The 11,503-nt window shown below is 53.4% G+C and overlaps 1 protein-coding gene across 4 annotated transcripts; it reads right to left on the minus strand.

The window, feature by feature from the left end:
- Positions 1 to 2,200: 2,200 nt before the first annotated feature.
- LOC108921389 (ceramide synthase 1-like) lies at positions 2,201 to 11,426 on the minus strand. 4 transcript variants are annotated; one of them, XR_003797341.1, is made up of 8 exons: positions 10,511 to 11,426; positions 5,090 to 5,249; positions 4,682 to 4,862; positions 4,414 to 4,575; positions 4,186 to 4,333; positions 3,604 to 3,731; positions 3,369 to 3,486; positions 2,201 to 2,913 (listed from the first exon to the last, which is right to left on the minus strand). XR_003797341.1 is itself a non-coding variant. In XM_029249446.1 (8 exons), exons 2-8 carry the CDS (start codon positions 10,760 to 10,762, stop codon positions 3,444 to 3,446), a joined length of 1,074 nt encoding a protein of 357 aa, XP_029105279.1. In that variant the 5' UTR covers positions 10,763 to 10,778; positions 10,966 to 11,426; the 3' UTR covers positions 2,201 to 3,443. The 4 variants fall into 4 exon arrangements, 3 of the variants coding, with proteins under 3 accessions (XP_029105279.1, XP_029105280.1, XP_029105278.1); XM_029249446.1 differs by having other exon boundaries at positions 2,201 to 3,486; positions 10,511 to 10,778; positions 10,966 to 11,426; XM_029249447.1 differs by having other exon boundaries at positions 2,201 to 3,486; positions 3,653 to 3,731.
- Positions 11,427 to 11,503: the final 77 nt, after the last annotated feature.

Here is an 11,503-nt window from a genome sequence, read left to right on the forward strand (position 1 = left end):
CTTCCTCACTTACACGGCGGGCGGGGCTCGGTGCGCAGGGCGGTGCTTTCTCGCAACGTCGAGGAGCCGCAGGCGACGGTGATTGGACAATCCGCGCTACCTGAGCACTGACAGCCAATCGGGGTGAAGCGCGCGTTATCCGCGAAGAGGAAAACAACGGCCGACCGCTGACTAGTGAAATCGAGCGCCGGGCGACTGCGGGACTTCCGACTGTTACCGTGTTTTGTGACGTGTAAATCAGTAAGAAACACTTTTCTTTGTGGGACGGGTCTGCTGCGCGACAAGAAACTCGTACGTTTTCTCTCGAGATCTCAGTTTACCGTCGTCGTTCGATAACCGCTTTTTTCCCGCCTTAACTTAGGATTTTAGCGTCGTTGTTGTGTCCAGTGTCGTCCCGGTATTTTCTACACAAGTTTGTTGTTTTTTTTTGTGCTGTTGAATGTGGAAACGCACAAACGGGGTCACTGACTCATGCAGAAATCCTGAACGTTTCCCTGCGCGCGCGCGCTGACCTGTCACTGGAGTTCGGAGGAAGTGTCACCGCGTGCTCCGCCAGCGCGCGCTCTCGCATCCTCTGAAATATTGGACCCGCGCGTGAGTCCGACTGGCAGAATTCTGAAACCGCCTGGCTATTTGAGTGACTTTTTGACTTACTAAATACATAGTGACTACATTTCTGGGTTCCCCCCAAATTAATTAAAAAAAAAAAAAAAATCTGTTGTAAGACTGTTGTGATTTAATGCCTTCTGTTGTATACTTTCTGTTTTCCTTGAGCTTAAGTTTTGTGCTTGTTTGTTTATGGCTGTTTTCCTGGGGTTATTGTTCTTGAATAAACGTGGAAGTTTATTCTGGACGGAGGGGACGTATGTAAAAGATTTAATTTTGGATGTGGTGACATTAGGAGACTATGATGAGTCTTTTCTCCCCTCCGGGTTTGCTATATAGGCTGGACTTTGCACATGCGCACTGGAGCGCATCAGCCCGGCTTCCTCTTGTAAGTTATACACGTCACGTGTTGCATCCAATAAAGACTTTGAAGGTGTTGGAAACCAACCCGGACGGGTATCGTTTGTTAGTTTCTGGAGCCTAAGTGTTTAGGCGAACCCAACAAGAACGCTCGGTTACAACTGGTACCTACTGCGAACACGTGAGATGGAAAGACACAGCTGCCACACATGCCGAAAACTGTGACTTGTCAGAAGCACGTGGGCCTGGACGGACACACACACACAAACACACAGGGCCCTCATTGCCATTAAATCATTTCAGGGAGCCATGTGAAAGGAACTGCTTGTGTGGCACAAGAAAATGCCACCAGCCCAAAGACAACTGTGTGTGTGTGTGTGTGTGCGTGTGTGTGTGTGCACGTGTGGATCACGGCCTGTCTCGCACTCGCTCGCGTCGTCCATCGTCGTGGGCGCAGCGTCTCCCTGTGGCCACACATCAGCACAACCAAGGTGTTGCAGCAGCCACCAGAGCTCTGCGTTACCACAGTCCGCCTTACCGCGGTAACCGCCGAGCTCTGCAGCCTGTATTCCTGGAGAAGGTGCTCAACCACAAGGCCACTTGAGACACAAACAGGGAATTATGGCCATGAGTCAATAGCTTGTGTCTCATACTGAGAGTCACTGTCCACTTTCAGGCTTTGTGGAATGTGTTTGCACCGAACAGCGGTTCTTTTAAAGAACATACACCGAACACTGACACTGGTAACATGGACAAAAAAAGGACATTTCTGAAAAGTGCTGAGTGGGAAAAGCGGGGAGGACAGAATTTAAAGTGCTCATCTTCATGGATTCACTGTAGCTGGGATACCCGAGCGTGCAGTATTTGCAATCATTTTTCTTTCATTTTCGTTATCGTGTTTGTAGGACACACTCCACGCCTTGGTACAAAAGTGCAGTGGTGCGAAGGTGCCATGGCCTCTGTGTCGCCCCCTTCAGGCCGCTGTGGGGAGGTTCGGACATTTGCTCGGCATGCGAATCGCAGACGCTCCGGCCTGAAGTACACCTCCTCGTTTCCCAGCACATGCCTGTGGACAGCGCAGAGCGGGACTTGTGTCACAATTGTGGACGTGATGGACACCAATCGGCACATTGTGGAGAGTTACGAGGAGCCTCCGATGTGCCAGAATCTTCGTTTAATCACTTTTACTTAATGAAAAAACAACAGAAACGGGACTCAAACAACAGAATGGTGTAAATATTAGTTACTTTATTAGAAAACGTCATACAGAACCTGCCGCATTCAAGTGATCAGTTGCACAGAGCAGACAGACGGAAATATTTACTCAACGGTCCGACGTTTGCCTGGAGATCTAATGAAAACAGCAAAACACAGCTGTGTAACTGCAGACACTGCGGGTTTTTAGAGAATGACTGGCACTGTAGAACCACACTTAATTAACACGCTCAAAAATGAAGAAGGGCAGCAGTTAGTCGGCACAGGCCCGGGTTCGAAGCATTTAGACCGAGGGAAGGAGCCAAGAGCAACACACTGAGGGCACAATGAATGGATCGCTGCCGCACGTCCCGCACCAGGAGACAAGCTCCGCAGGCCCAGATCGGTGCTGTCCTCCTGTGCAATGGCATTCGCGACCGTGGTACCACTCTGTCAGAGTTTGAGGGTTCCTGCAGGACGCCACGGACGGATTAAGCTTTGTCTACACGGTCATAGACAGATGAGTAGCACACTGCAGTCCACCTCATTTCGGCGTCTCGCCTCCCCGTTTGGTTCAAGGCTCCACGAAAGTGAAGCGCAGTACAGCCGTCCAGTACGGCTCTTTTGGAGACACAGACTTCACCTGAAGAAATTGTGTGACACGAGGTAAAAGGCAACCCGAACAGCTCCGTGGCTCTGCTTCACGTAGACAGTCTCCCTTTCCTCTCGGTGCCTCACGCTCAGTGCTCCACACTATTGGTGAAAAAAGAAGCGGGAAAGTGAAGTTGCCTGCAACATGCCAGCATCGTCCTGCGAAACGGGCTGTGAAAGGTGACACGGAGCAGCACCCCATGCACCCGCGCCGCTGCTCTTCACCCGGAAACGCAGGACAACACATCTGGACGACAGGGGTTGCGACCTCTCTGTGACACCCACTGTCCGGATTAAATTTACATAAGGCTACTTGTCACAGCACAACCGCCGAGCGTCACACACAAACAACATTCGAGCTCTTCTCTGTGCCCTTAAACACTGACTGAACACAAGTGACCCCTTCCCACATGTTGAGCTGCATCACGAGAGTCTGTTGGTCAGGGTCAGTCGCTATGGGTGTACCAAAACAACATTCACAGTGCTATTAAAACAGCTAAAACAGTAACTACAACTACAACTTCGTAGTCGACTACGGTATTTTTTTGCTGATCTACTTCGCAGTTAAGCTGTAGCTCAGCTGGGCCTCCTGCAGTTACAACAGCTCTCCACAGGTGGCACTAATGAGCCCTTTATAGATGTTTGTCCTTCAGGATGCCGTTCTGCACACGAGTCCTGCAAGACAAGAAGCAGAGCGTGTCATCAGACAGGAGCTCACAGTAGAGCGCGCAAGAGCTCCGAGCCAACAACCCCCCCCCCAACACACACACACACACACACACTCTCTCTCACCTCTCTTTCCCCGAGTGTTTGCCAAGGACAGACGCCTTCCTCCGCTCACCTTCTTCCTCGTACTCACGCACGTCACCGAGCTCCCGCATCTGCCCTGTCAGCACCTTAGCCACGAACAGCACAATGAACTGTGGGAACACGGAGAGGGACGCTAAGGACGATGTTGCTGGATGGGGCTGTCTGCCCCCCCCCGACGCTGGCCAGTCCACCAGTCGCGAGTCTCATCCACGACACCCACAGAACATCAATGGGAGGCAGGCCCTGCAAGGCCTCCTTACACACAGTCCCATGTCCAGGAGAAAGCTGCCCTGATGGAGCCCATCTAGCAAAGGGAGTGCAAGGGATACAGTGGTAACATTCCACATGTACATGTACCTTTACTCATTTATCTGATGCTTTTCTCCAAAGCAACTTACTCTGTCCAGATATCCATCTGTACACCTGGAGAGTTTTTACTGGAGCAATTTAGGGTAAGTGCCTTGCTCAAGGGTACAAAAGCCAGAGGTGAGATTCGAACCTGTAACCTTTGGATCTCTAACCACTACACTAGTGGCTGTCCCCTATTCTGCAGAGCAAACTCACCAGGAACCAGTAGATGTTCATGAGGAGAAGTGCAAAGAGAAGCGCGTTGAAGAAGAAGTAGAAGGGGATATTGGGCACGGCCTCCAGGCTGCCGATACAGGTTGCATACAGCACTTTGAGGGGAAACCAGTAAAGACGGAACCAGAACCTACGCAAAGAAGAAGCAAGAATGTGCATTCCATGCTTCAAGCAGACCCTGCAGAAGAGTGTGCGCAGCAGCATCCTCACCAGGTGACACAGAAGGTGACACAGCCCACATTGGAGATGACTTCATTGACCACATGGTAGCCCCCTCCTCTGGTCTTCAAGTAGACATTGAGCTTGGTGAACTCCAGCTGAATGTCACTGATGTCATGGAGAAAGAGGACCAGGATGCCGATGTTGTGATACCTGAGGGATGGGGGTCAGTGGTCAGAACGGCAGCCCTCTGCCAAAGTCCACAGATTGCAGCTCTGGACCCGCTCTTCCAGGTACAACGGAAGCACGCGGCACTTACCTGAAGGCGTAGGAGAAGGTGATCAGCGCCAGGGTGATCACGTGATGTGCGACCATGACAACCGAGTCCTTCCTCCAGATGTCCATGTAAATGGTTGCATAAATGGAATGGCCATAGAAGCTGCCCTGGATCAGGTAGGCAATGGCGATGTTTCTGGGCACTGGCATGCCACTCTTCCAGCCTGGCAGCCACAGTAAGAAAGCACAATCAAGTGACACCGAGGACACAATGAGGTACCACCATGGTATCAATAAGATCATGGTGAGACCGTATGTGATGCAGTACGGTAAACGCAACTCAAAGTTCTCCTAACGCTCCGTCTAATTCTGACCGAAATGCAGTATTCTCAAAAATGGGCTGCTACTACGTCACTGCCTGGGGAGCCAGTTGTAGAAGCGTCACTCATACCATGGAAGGCAGAAGGTGGGTCATGGAAGAAGGAGTAGTGGGTGCAGAAGAGCAAGTAGAAGCTGTAGGACCAAGACAGGGTGTAGAAGGTGAGCTTCCAGGCACTCTCTGGTGTCTTCACTGCATCTTTGGGCTGAAGGCAACACCACCGAGCGAGAGGCTGGCACCAGGAGAGAAGAGATGCAGAGAATGAGAATAATCCAACACTGCGAGAGGCGACATTGCATGTGAACACAAGCTCTTTCTGGACCTCGAACGTGGTGGGCCAGAGCACTGTGACTGACAGGAGTGAAATGATGAAATGATGGTGGTGGGTGGTGGAACCCCAAGCCAAGGAGGACAGTCAACATTCTGCACTCTCTCCAAACAACTGAAGCACGAATAAATCAAGTTCAAGTTTAGTTTATTGTAGAAGTATCATGAAATTCTTCCTGAATGCTTCTCCACAGACTATGGACAAAGACAGAAACGATAGAAATACTGCACAAACAAAACAATGACAGTGAGTAGTGCAACAGCAATAAATAATGGTAGCAGTAATAACAATAATACCAGTTGACAGCCAGAGAACTCAAAACATGACAATGAGAATCCTTAAAGTGGCAGGGTAATTTACCAGTGTGCTTGGGAGGAGCAGTCCAACTCTAGTTACTAAGGGTAGCACATTGGATAGTGTTGTATAGTCCTACAGCAGTTGGGTAAAAGCTGTTCCTGTACCTAGCAGCGCGGGTTCGAATAGACCTGAGCCGCTTCGCAGATGGCAGAGAAGAGAAAAGTGCCCGTGCGGGGTGACTATGATCTCTCATGATGCACATCGTCTTTCTGAGGCAGCGTGTGGCGTAGGTGTCCCGGACTGCTGGTAGCTGCGTGCCGATGATTCCCTGAGCCGTTTTGACCACCCTCTGTAGGGCTTTCTTGTCCTGTATGGAGCAGCTGCCACCCCAAGATGTAATACACCTTGTGAGGACGGACTCCACAGAAGTGGTGAGGACTGTAGTGGACATTCGGGCATTCTTCAGACGCTTGAGGAAGTGGAGAAGTTGATGGGCCTTTTTGATGGTTGATGCTGTGTGCTCAGTCCATGTGAGTTTGGCAGTGAGGGTGAGCCCTGCACACAAACAAATCACACAATTCTCATGGACTTGGCATTGTGATCAGTAGCGTGTGTAGACCTACTGCTGTGCCGACGAGTCCACGGTGACGCTTTTGACCACGTACATAAAGTTCCACTTCTCGCATTCTGTCCTCCGCTAGTGTCCTTAGTTGTGTGCCCATCGCTACTGTGATTGAGCCCATACAGCTTGCTGCTGATGTTCTTCTCTTTCCTTCAACTCTTTCCATTGCCACCGTCTGTTCCAAAGAACCTGCTTTCCCATCTGTGGTTGCTTGTAAAAGTCTCCTACGGCACCACAGCTCTAGGGAGTCCGTGTTTTCCTATTCCGCTTCCTCGGTGTCCACTTTTTACCTCCACACTGTGCTCTAGAAGATACTAAAGAGTAAACAATTCTCATCTTTGTTCCTGTCAATACATCTGTCAGCACATCTGAGGACCTTTTTCATGTCTTTCATGGCAGCTCTGCCAAGTGCTCGTCTTCAGGGTGTCCCTTCGCTGTCGGATCCCTCGATCTCGACTGCTGGAGATACAAAAGCTTGGAACAACGTCTGTGTTTTCACCACCAATTCAGTGCAATTCCAATAGCTCTCACGACTGTGGCTTTTTAAGTAAAATTCAAGGTCTTCTTCAGCCTCTACATTTCTAAGGCGATCGATGTACCCTCGGCTAATTTTTCAACAACTGTGTACAGTACACATACCAGTCTGCCTGAAGGAGATGTAAGGTACCTGAAGGTCATCCTGTTCTTCCATGTTCTCAGAATCAAGCTCTTTCCAGCCTCATTCCTGTGTGCCTCCTGTACTGTTTCAGCTCCAGAGGAATAATAATGAAGCAGTAAAGCCCCCACTGAGACACTTTCTCTCTGCATTCAGCCTGAAGTTAATCCTCCAACTGGCACCACTAAGACATCCATGGCAGCACTTGGCAGCGACAGCTCGCGTTGCCGTGGCAAAGGTGCTGAAGCAGCGGAGGCATTCTTTCCATGTTCGCTCGCTGTGCTTTATCGCTCCTCGACATCAGATCGCATCCACCCCCAGCGTTCTCTGTGGTGGGAATATAAAGATAGAGCGCAACAGGCTCAATGGGTCAATGACAGTGGGGACACGAGAGCTTCATGAAGTTACAATGGTCCAAAGCACCTTTATGCCATGGTGAAAGGGACACAGCTGTGAGCTGGAACTCCCCGTGGGAAACCCAGAGGGGCTGGAGGGCAAAGCGGTACAGGGCTGTGCGTTTGCGGAGTCTGGTGCTCCACCTCTCCCCCGCTGTGGGCAAGTGTACAGGAAGTGAAAGCAGAAAGTCTCAGACAGAACGTTTCAGACTGTACACAAGCCATGAGCATGCAGGTTGCTCCACAAGCACAAAGCCAGCCAGTCCACCACCACCAGGAGTTTGTCCCCCATCTCAGCAAAAACTAAACTTTCCGGTGGGCGAAGCCGATGCCGTCGCGGCACAGGCGCATTGTTTCGCACCTTGTTTCTTCCTGGAGCCCAAGTCATTCGCCACGCCACCCTTGAGTACGCCGAAAAGGGGTCCAAGCCATTAGGATCAGCACCAAGCCACAGGTTAAAGCACTGGCTGTGTATGGACTGCGCAACTGTACCTCTGGACACCAACCACGTGGCCCATGTGTGGCTCAAAGTAGCTGATTTGTCGCTGGCTGGTTTGAGCAGCTCCGCACTGCACACGGTCCTGAGGAAGGACACTGACACACACACACACACACGGGTCTGAGCCTCAAATCACAATAATAATGCAAACGCCACAGTGTAGACATGCTTGCACTCATGGTGGGAGTCAGGTGACACTCATGTTGTGCTTGCATGTTGCTCTTCTGCACCGTATAGGTACACACTTGCCGACGGCTACGCATTTGGCACCGCGCAGAGCTGTGCATTGAGCCAACAGTCGTGATGCTGCCACATAATGCACGCGCACTGGTCCGCCGTCATGAGCTGACCCACTTAGATGGGGAGAAACAAAACGAGCCGCCCGTGTGGCTTGTACGCAGAAAATAAATGGGCTGCTGTGCTCGTTGTCTGCTTGCGAAGCTCATTCCAGCCCTCTTGCGGCCAAAGGGTCAATCGTGGCACAGAATGACCAGCCGCTTGTCCATTGTGTCTCTGGCCCTTCAATTGCACCCACTGGCGCTGTGCTTCCCAAGACCTCTGCATTCAGGGCTGCCGGCAGTCGGCACAATGGGCCGTTTGTGCTGTCGCAGGAGCCCCTCGTGTGGGCGAAGGGCAGCGGAAGGACCCCTGACGAGAGAAACCGCCATCCATGGAATTAGTGTCAGCGCTCCTGTTATTCACCGCACATATTCCACCCAGAGTAATAGGAGGGTTGGAGGGACGGAGCTCGTCCACATCTCCTGGAGAAGTTCCCCTCGAGGCCACAGCAGAGCACCACTCCTCGGGGGGTGAACCGACAATAAAGATGCGATGTGCTCCGTGTCAGTCTTCTTCTCGTACCTGTACCGTGCAGCGTGCCCATTCCTGTGTACACCAAGCCTGTCAGAAATACTACAAATTGTCCTCAATCACACGGTAACATACTTATAGTGGGACACAGAGACTTAAACACACAGCACAGATAAAAAGACAAAAAAACCATGCATCCATCTATACATTCATTTTCTTGCCCGCTTGTCCTTCTAGGGTCGCGGTGGCAGTACGGAGAGCGCAGAAGCCCAGACGTCCCCATCCCCCGCAACTTCCTCCAGAGCAGCCCAGGGATCCCCATCTGTTCCCAGGCCAACTGTGAGATATAGGGGCCTCGTCCCAGTTGGCCATGCCAGGTATACCTCCAAAGGGAGGCGTCCAGGGGGCATCCTTATGAGATGCCCAAACCACCTCAACTGGCTCCTCTCAATGTGAAGGAGTAGCAGCTCTACTCTGAGCTCCTCCCGAAAATCCGAACTCCTCACCCTGTCACGGAGAGCGAGCCCCAACACCCTGCGGAGAAGACTCATTTCAGCCGCTTGTATCAGTGATCTTAATCTTTCGGTCATTACCCAGAATTCATAACCAAAGGTGAGGTAGGGACGTAGGTCGACCGGTAAATGGAGAGTTTCGTCTTATGGCTCAGCTCCCCCTTCACCACTACAGTCCGGTACAGCGACCGCATTACTGCTGCTGCTGCTCCCAGTCTGTGGCCGATCTCACGCTCCCTTCTTCCCTCACTTGTGAACAAGACCGCAAGATACTTGAACTCCTCCACCTGGGGCAAAAACTCTCCTCTATCTGGAGGGAGCATGTCATCCTTTACTGTGAGGATAGCATGCCCCCTTCGGGTACGGGGAGACAGTTTCAGTCGGGAACAAGAAAACGTGTACCCTGCCCGGAACAGGGTCACCGGAACCGGTGTTCCTTAGTGAGCGCTCGGTGGCTGGGCAGCCCATGTACTGTAACTATGTGGGACCACCACCCGCAAGGTCCAACATGGGGGTCGGGTGCGACGCCTTTCAGGTGGCAGTGGCGTCGTGGTCCCTCACGGCAGAAACTGGCTTTTGACAGGTGGAAAAAAGAAACATAACAAAGCTAATTTTTCCATTTGGACACTGACGGTTCGCTGCGCCCCCGTGTGACTGTGTCCACGTGTCCCTTGGACCAGCTCACAGTAACGATCGGGGCCCCTTGGCCAGAAGAGGTTGGACAACCTGACTCACCCAATGCCCTTCCCCAAGGTGACCTTCAGCCATTTACACAGCAGGGTAACTTTTACCGCATCACTTCAGGTTAAATCCCTTAACGAAGGGTGCTACAGCACAAGGTGGGACTCGAAGCAGGAAGGCGACGGCCCCGAGCGCTACGCCCCCTGCTGCCAGTGTACAAACGAGTGCTCGGCGCCTACAACGTCCTGCTGGACTCCCCAGTCAAGGCCTCCTCTCCAGAGAGTCCATGTCCAGAGGAGACGTAGAAGAAGTCGCTGCTCCGATGGCGGTGGAGAGTCGATGGCGAAGGGGCTCGTACCGCTACAAACTGCCATACAACTGCCGCCTGCCATTTCCGGTGGTCCTCCAGCACGTTCCAACCCCGCGGCCCAGGACCAAAGTAGGTCAGTAGCTCACAGAGACAATGCGGCTTCCGGGCCACTGCCCGACACGCACACTTATGCATGCGCGCGCACCCGTTGCAGAAGAGAACGTTACATAACGGAGTGGCCCAGAAAAGCACCGAAAGGCACATCCGACTGTCCGCAAGAGAGCCTGGCGTGTGTGTCGTGCCATTGGGGAAAGGTGAGCCACGGAGCAGATAACCGTGGACGTCTCACTCACACACGCGCACGCGTGCCGCCGTTTCGCGTACCTGGAAGAGGCAGGCGGTAAAGGTGCGGCGCGCCGTCGTCCACAGGAGCGCGCCCAGCAGGAAGAGGCCCAGCTCGGCCCAGGTGAGGTGGGCGTTGTCGCGGAGGGTGCGCGCAGAGCGCTCGAGGCCGCAGTCGTCGCAGGCCCGCGTCGCCGCCACCATGGCGCCGTACGTCCGCGACACGAGGTCCGCGTAGCCCGGCATGGGCTGCACGGCTCGAACCCGGAGCCGCGCTTCCTCATGGCGCTCCATGGCTGTCGGAGCGCGCCTGCGTGTGCGAGAAGGTGGTGGTGGGCGGGGGGGGGGTCCTGCGCGCGCGCACACACACACACACACACACACACACTCTCAGGCAACCCTGTGCCGACCCCCCCCCCACGGACGAGCCCCGCTGACCATTGACAGACACAGAGGAAATAAATATAAAATATGAAACACAGAAGAGAAACACCAACAGGAGCCTCAGCGCGGAGCAGGTGGACACGTGACGTCCCTTCCGCCGCCCGTCACGCGACAGCAAGGGGACTCGCACGCGTGACGAGGTGAAGAAAGGAGGCGAACTCGTCGCGAACGTAGCGAACGTGCTGAAGTGACGCCTGCGCGGCTCTCGCGCTGCCTCTTCCTCCTCACTGCGTCTCCGAGTCTCCCGCTAAATCAAGCCGAAGTGTCCGATGTTAGCGGTGGGGGGAGCGGGAGGGGGCGGGGGTCCAGCCGGAAACATTCGGGCGCATCAGAGGCTCCGGCTCGCGCTGAAATGGTCACTAGATCAAGGAGAAGCGCGCAGATCGTCGCGCGGTGCCGCTGTGTCCGCGGTTCCCTCCGTCCGCGCACATCGCTCTTCGCGCCCCCGAGAAGAGCTGAGGCGCGAGCTGAGGCTCGAGCTGCGCTCGTCAATGGAGGACAGCTCGCGCATGCGCAGCCCGGCTCCGCGGCTCCGCCAGGGCGAGGAAAGCTCTGGAAGCGCGGAGAGCGCGAATCGGACACATATTGACA

The sequence above is a fragment of the Scleropages formosus genome, chromosome 25 (genome assembly GCF_900964775.1).
Source record: "Scleropages formosus chromosome 25, fSclFor1.1, whole genome shotgun sequence".
Classification (NCBI taxonomy): domain Eukaryota; kingdom Metazoa; phylum Chordata; class Actinopteri; order Osteoglossiformes; family Osteoglossidae; genus Scleropages; species Scleropages formosus.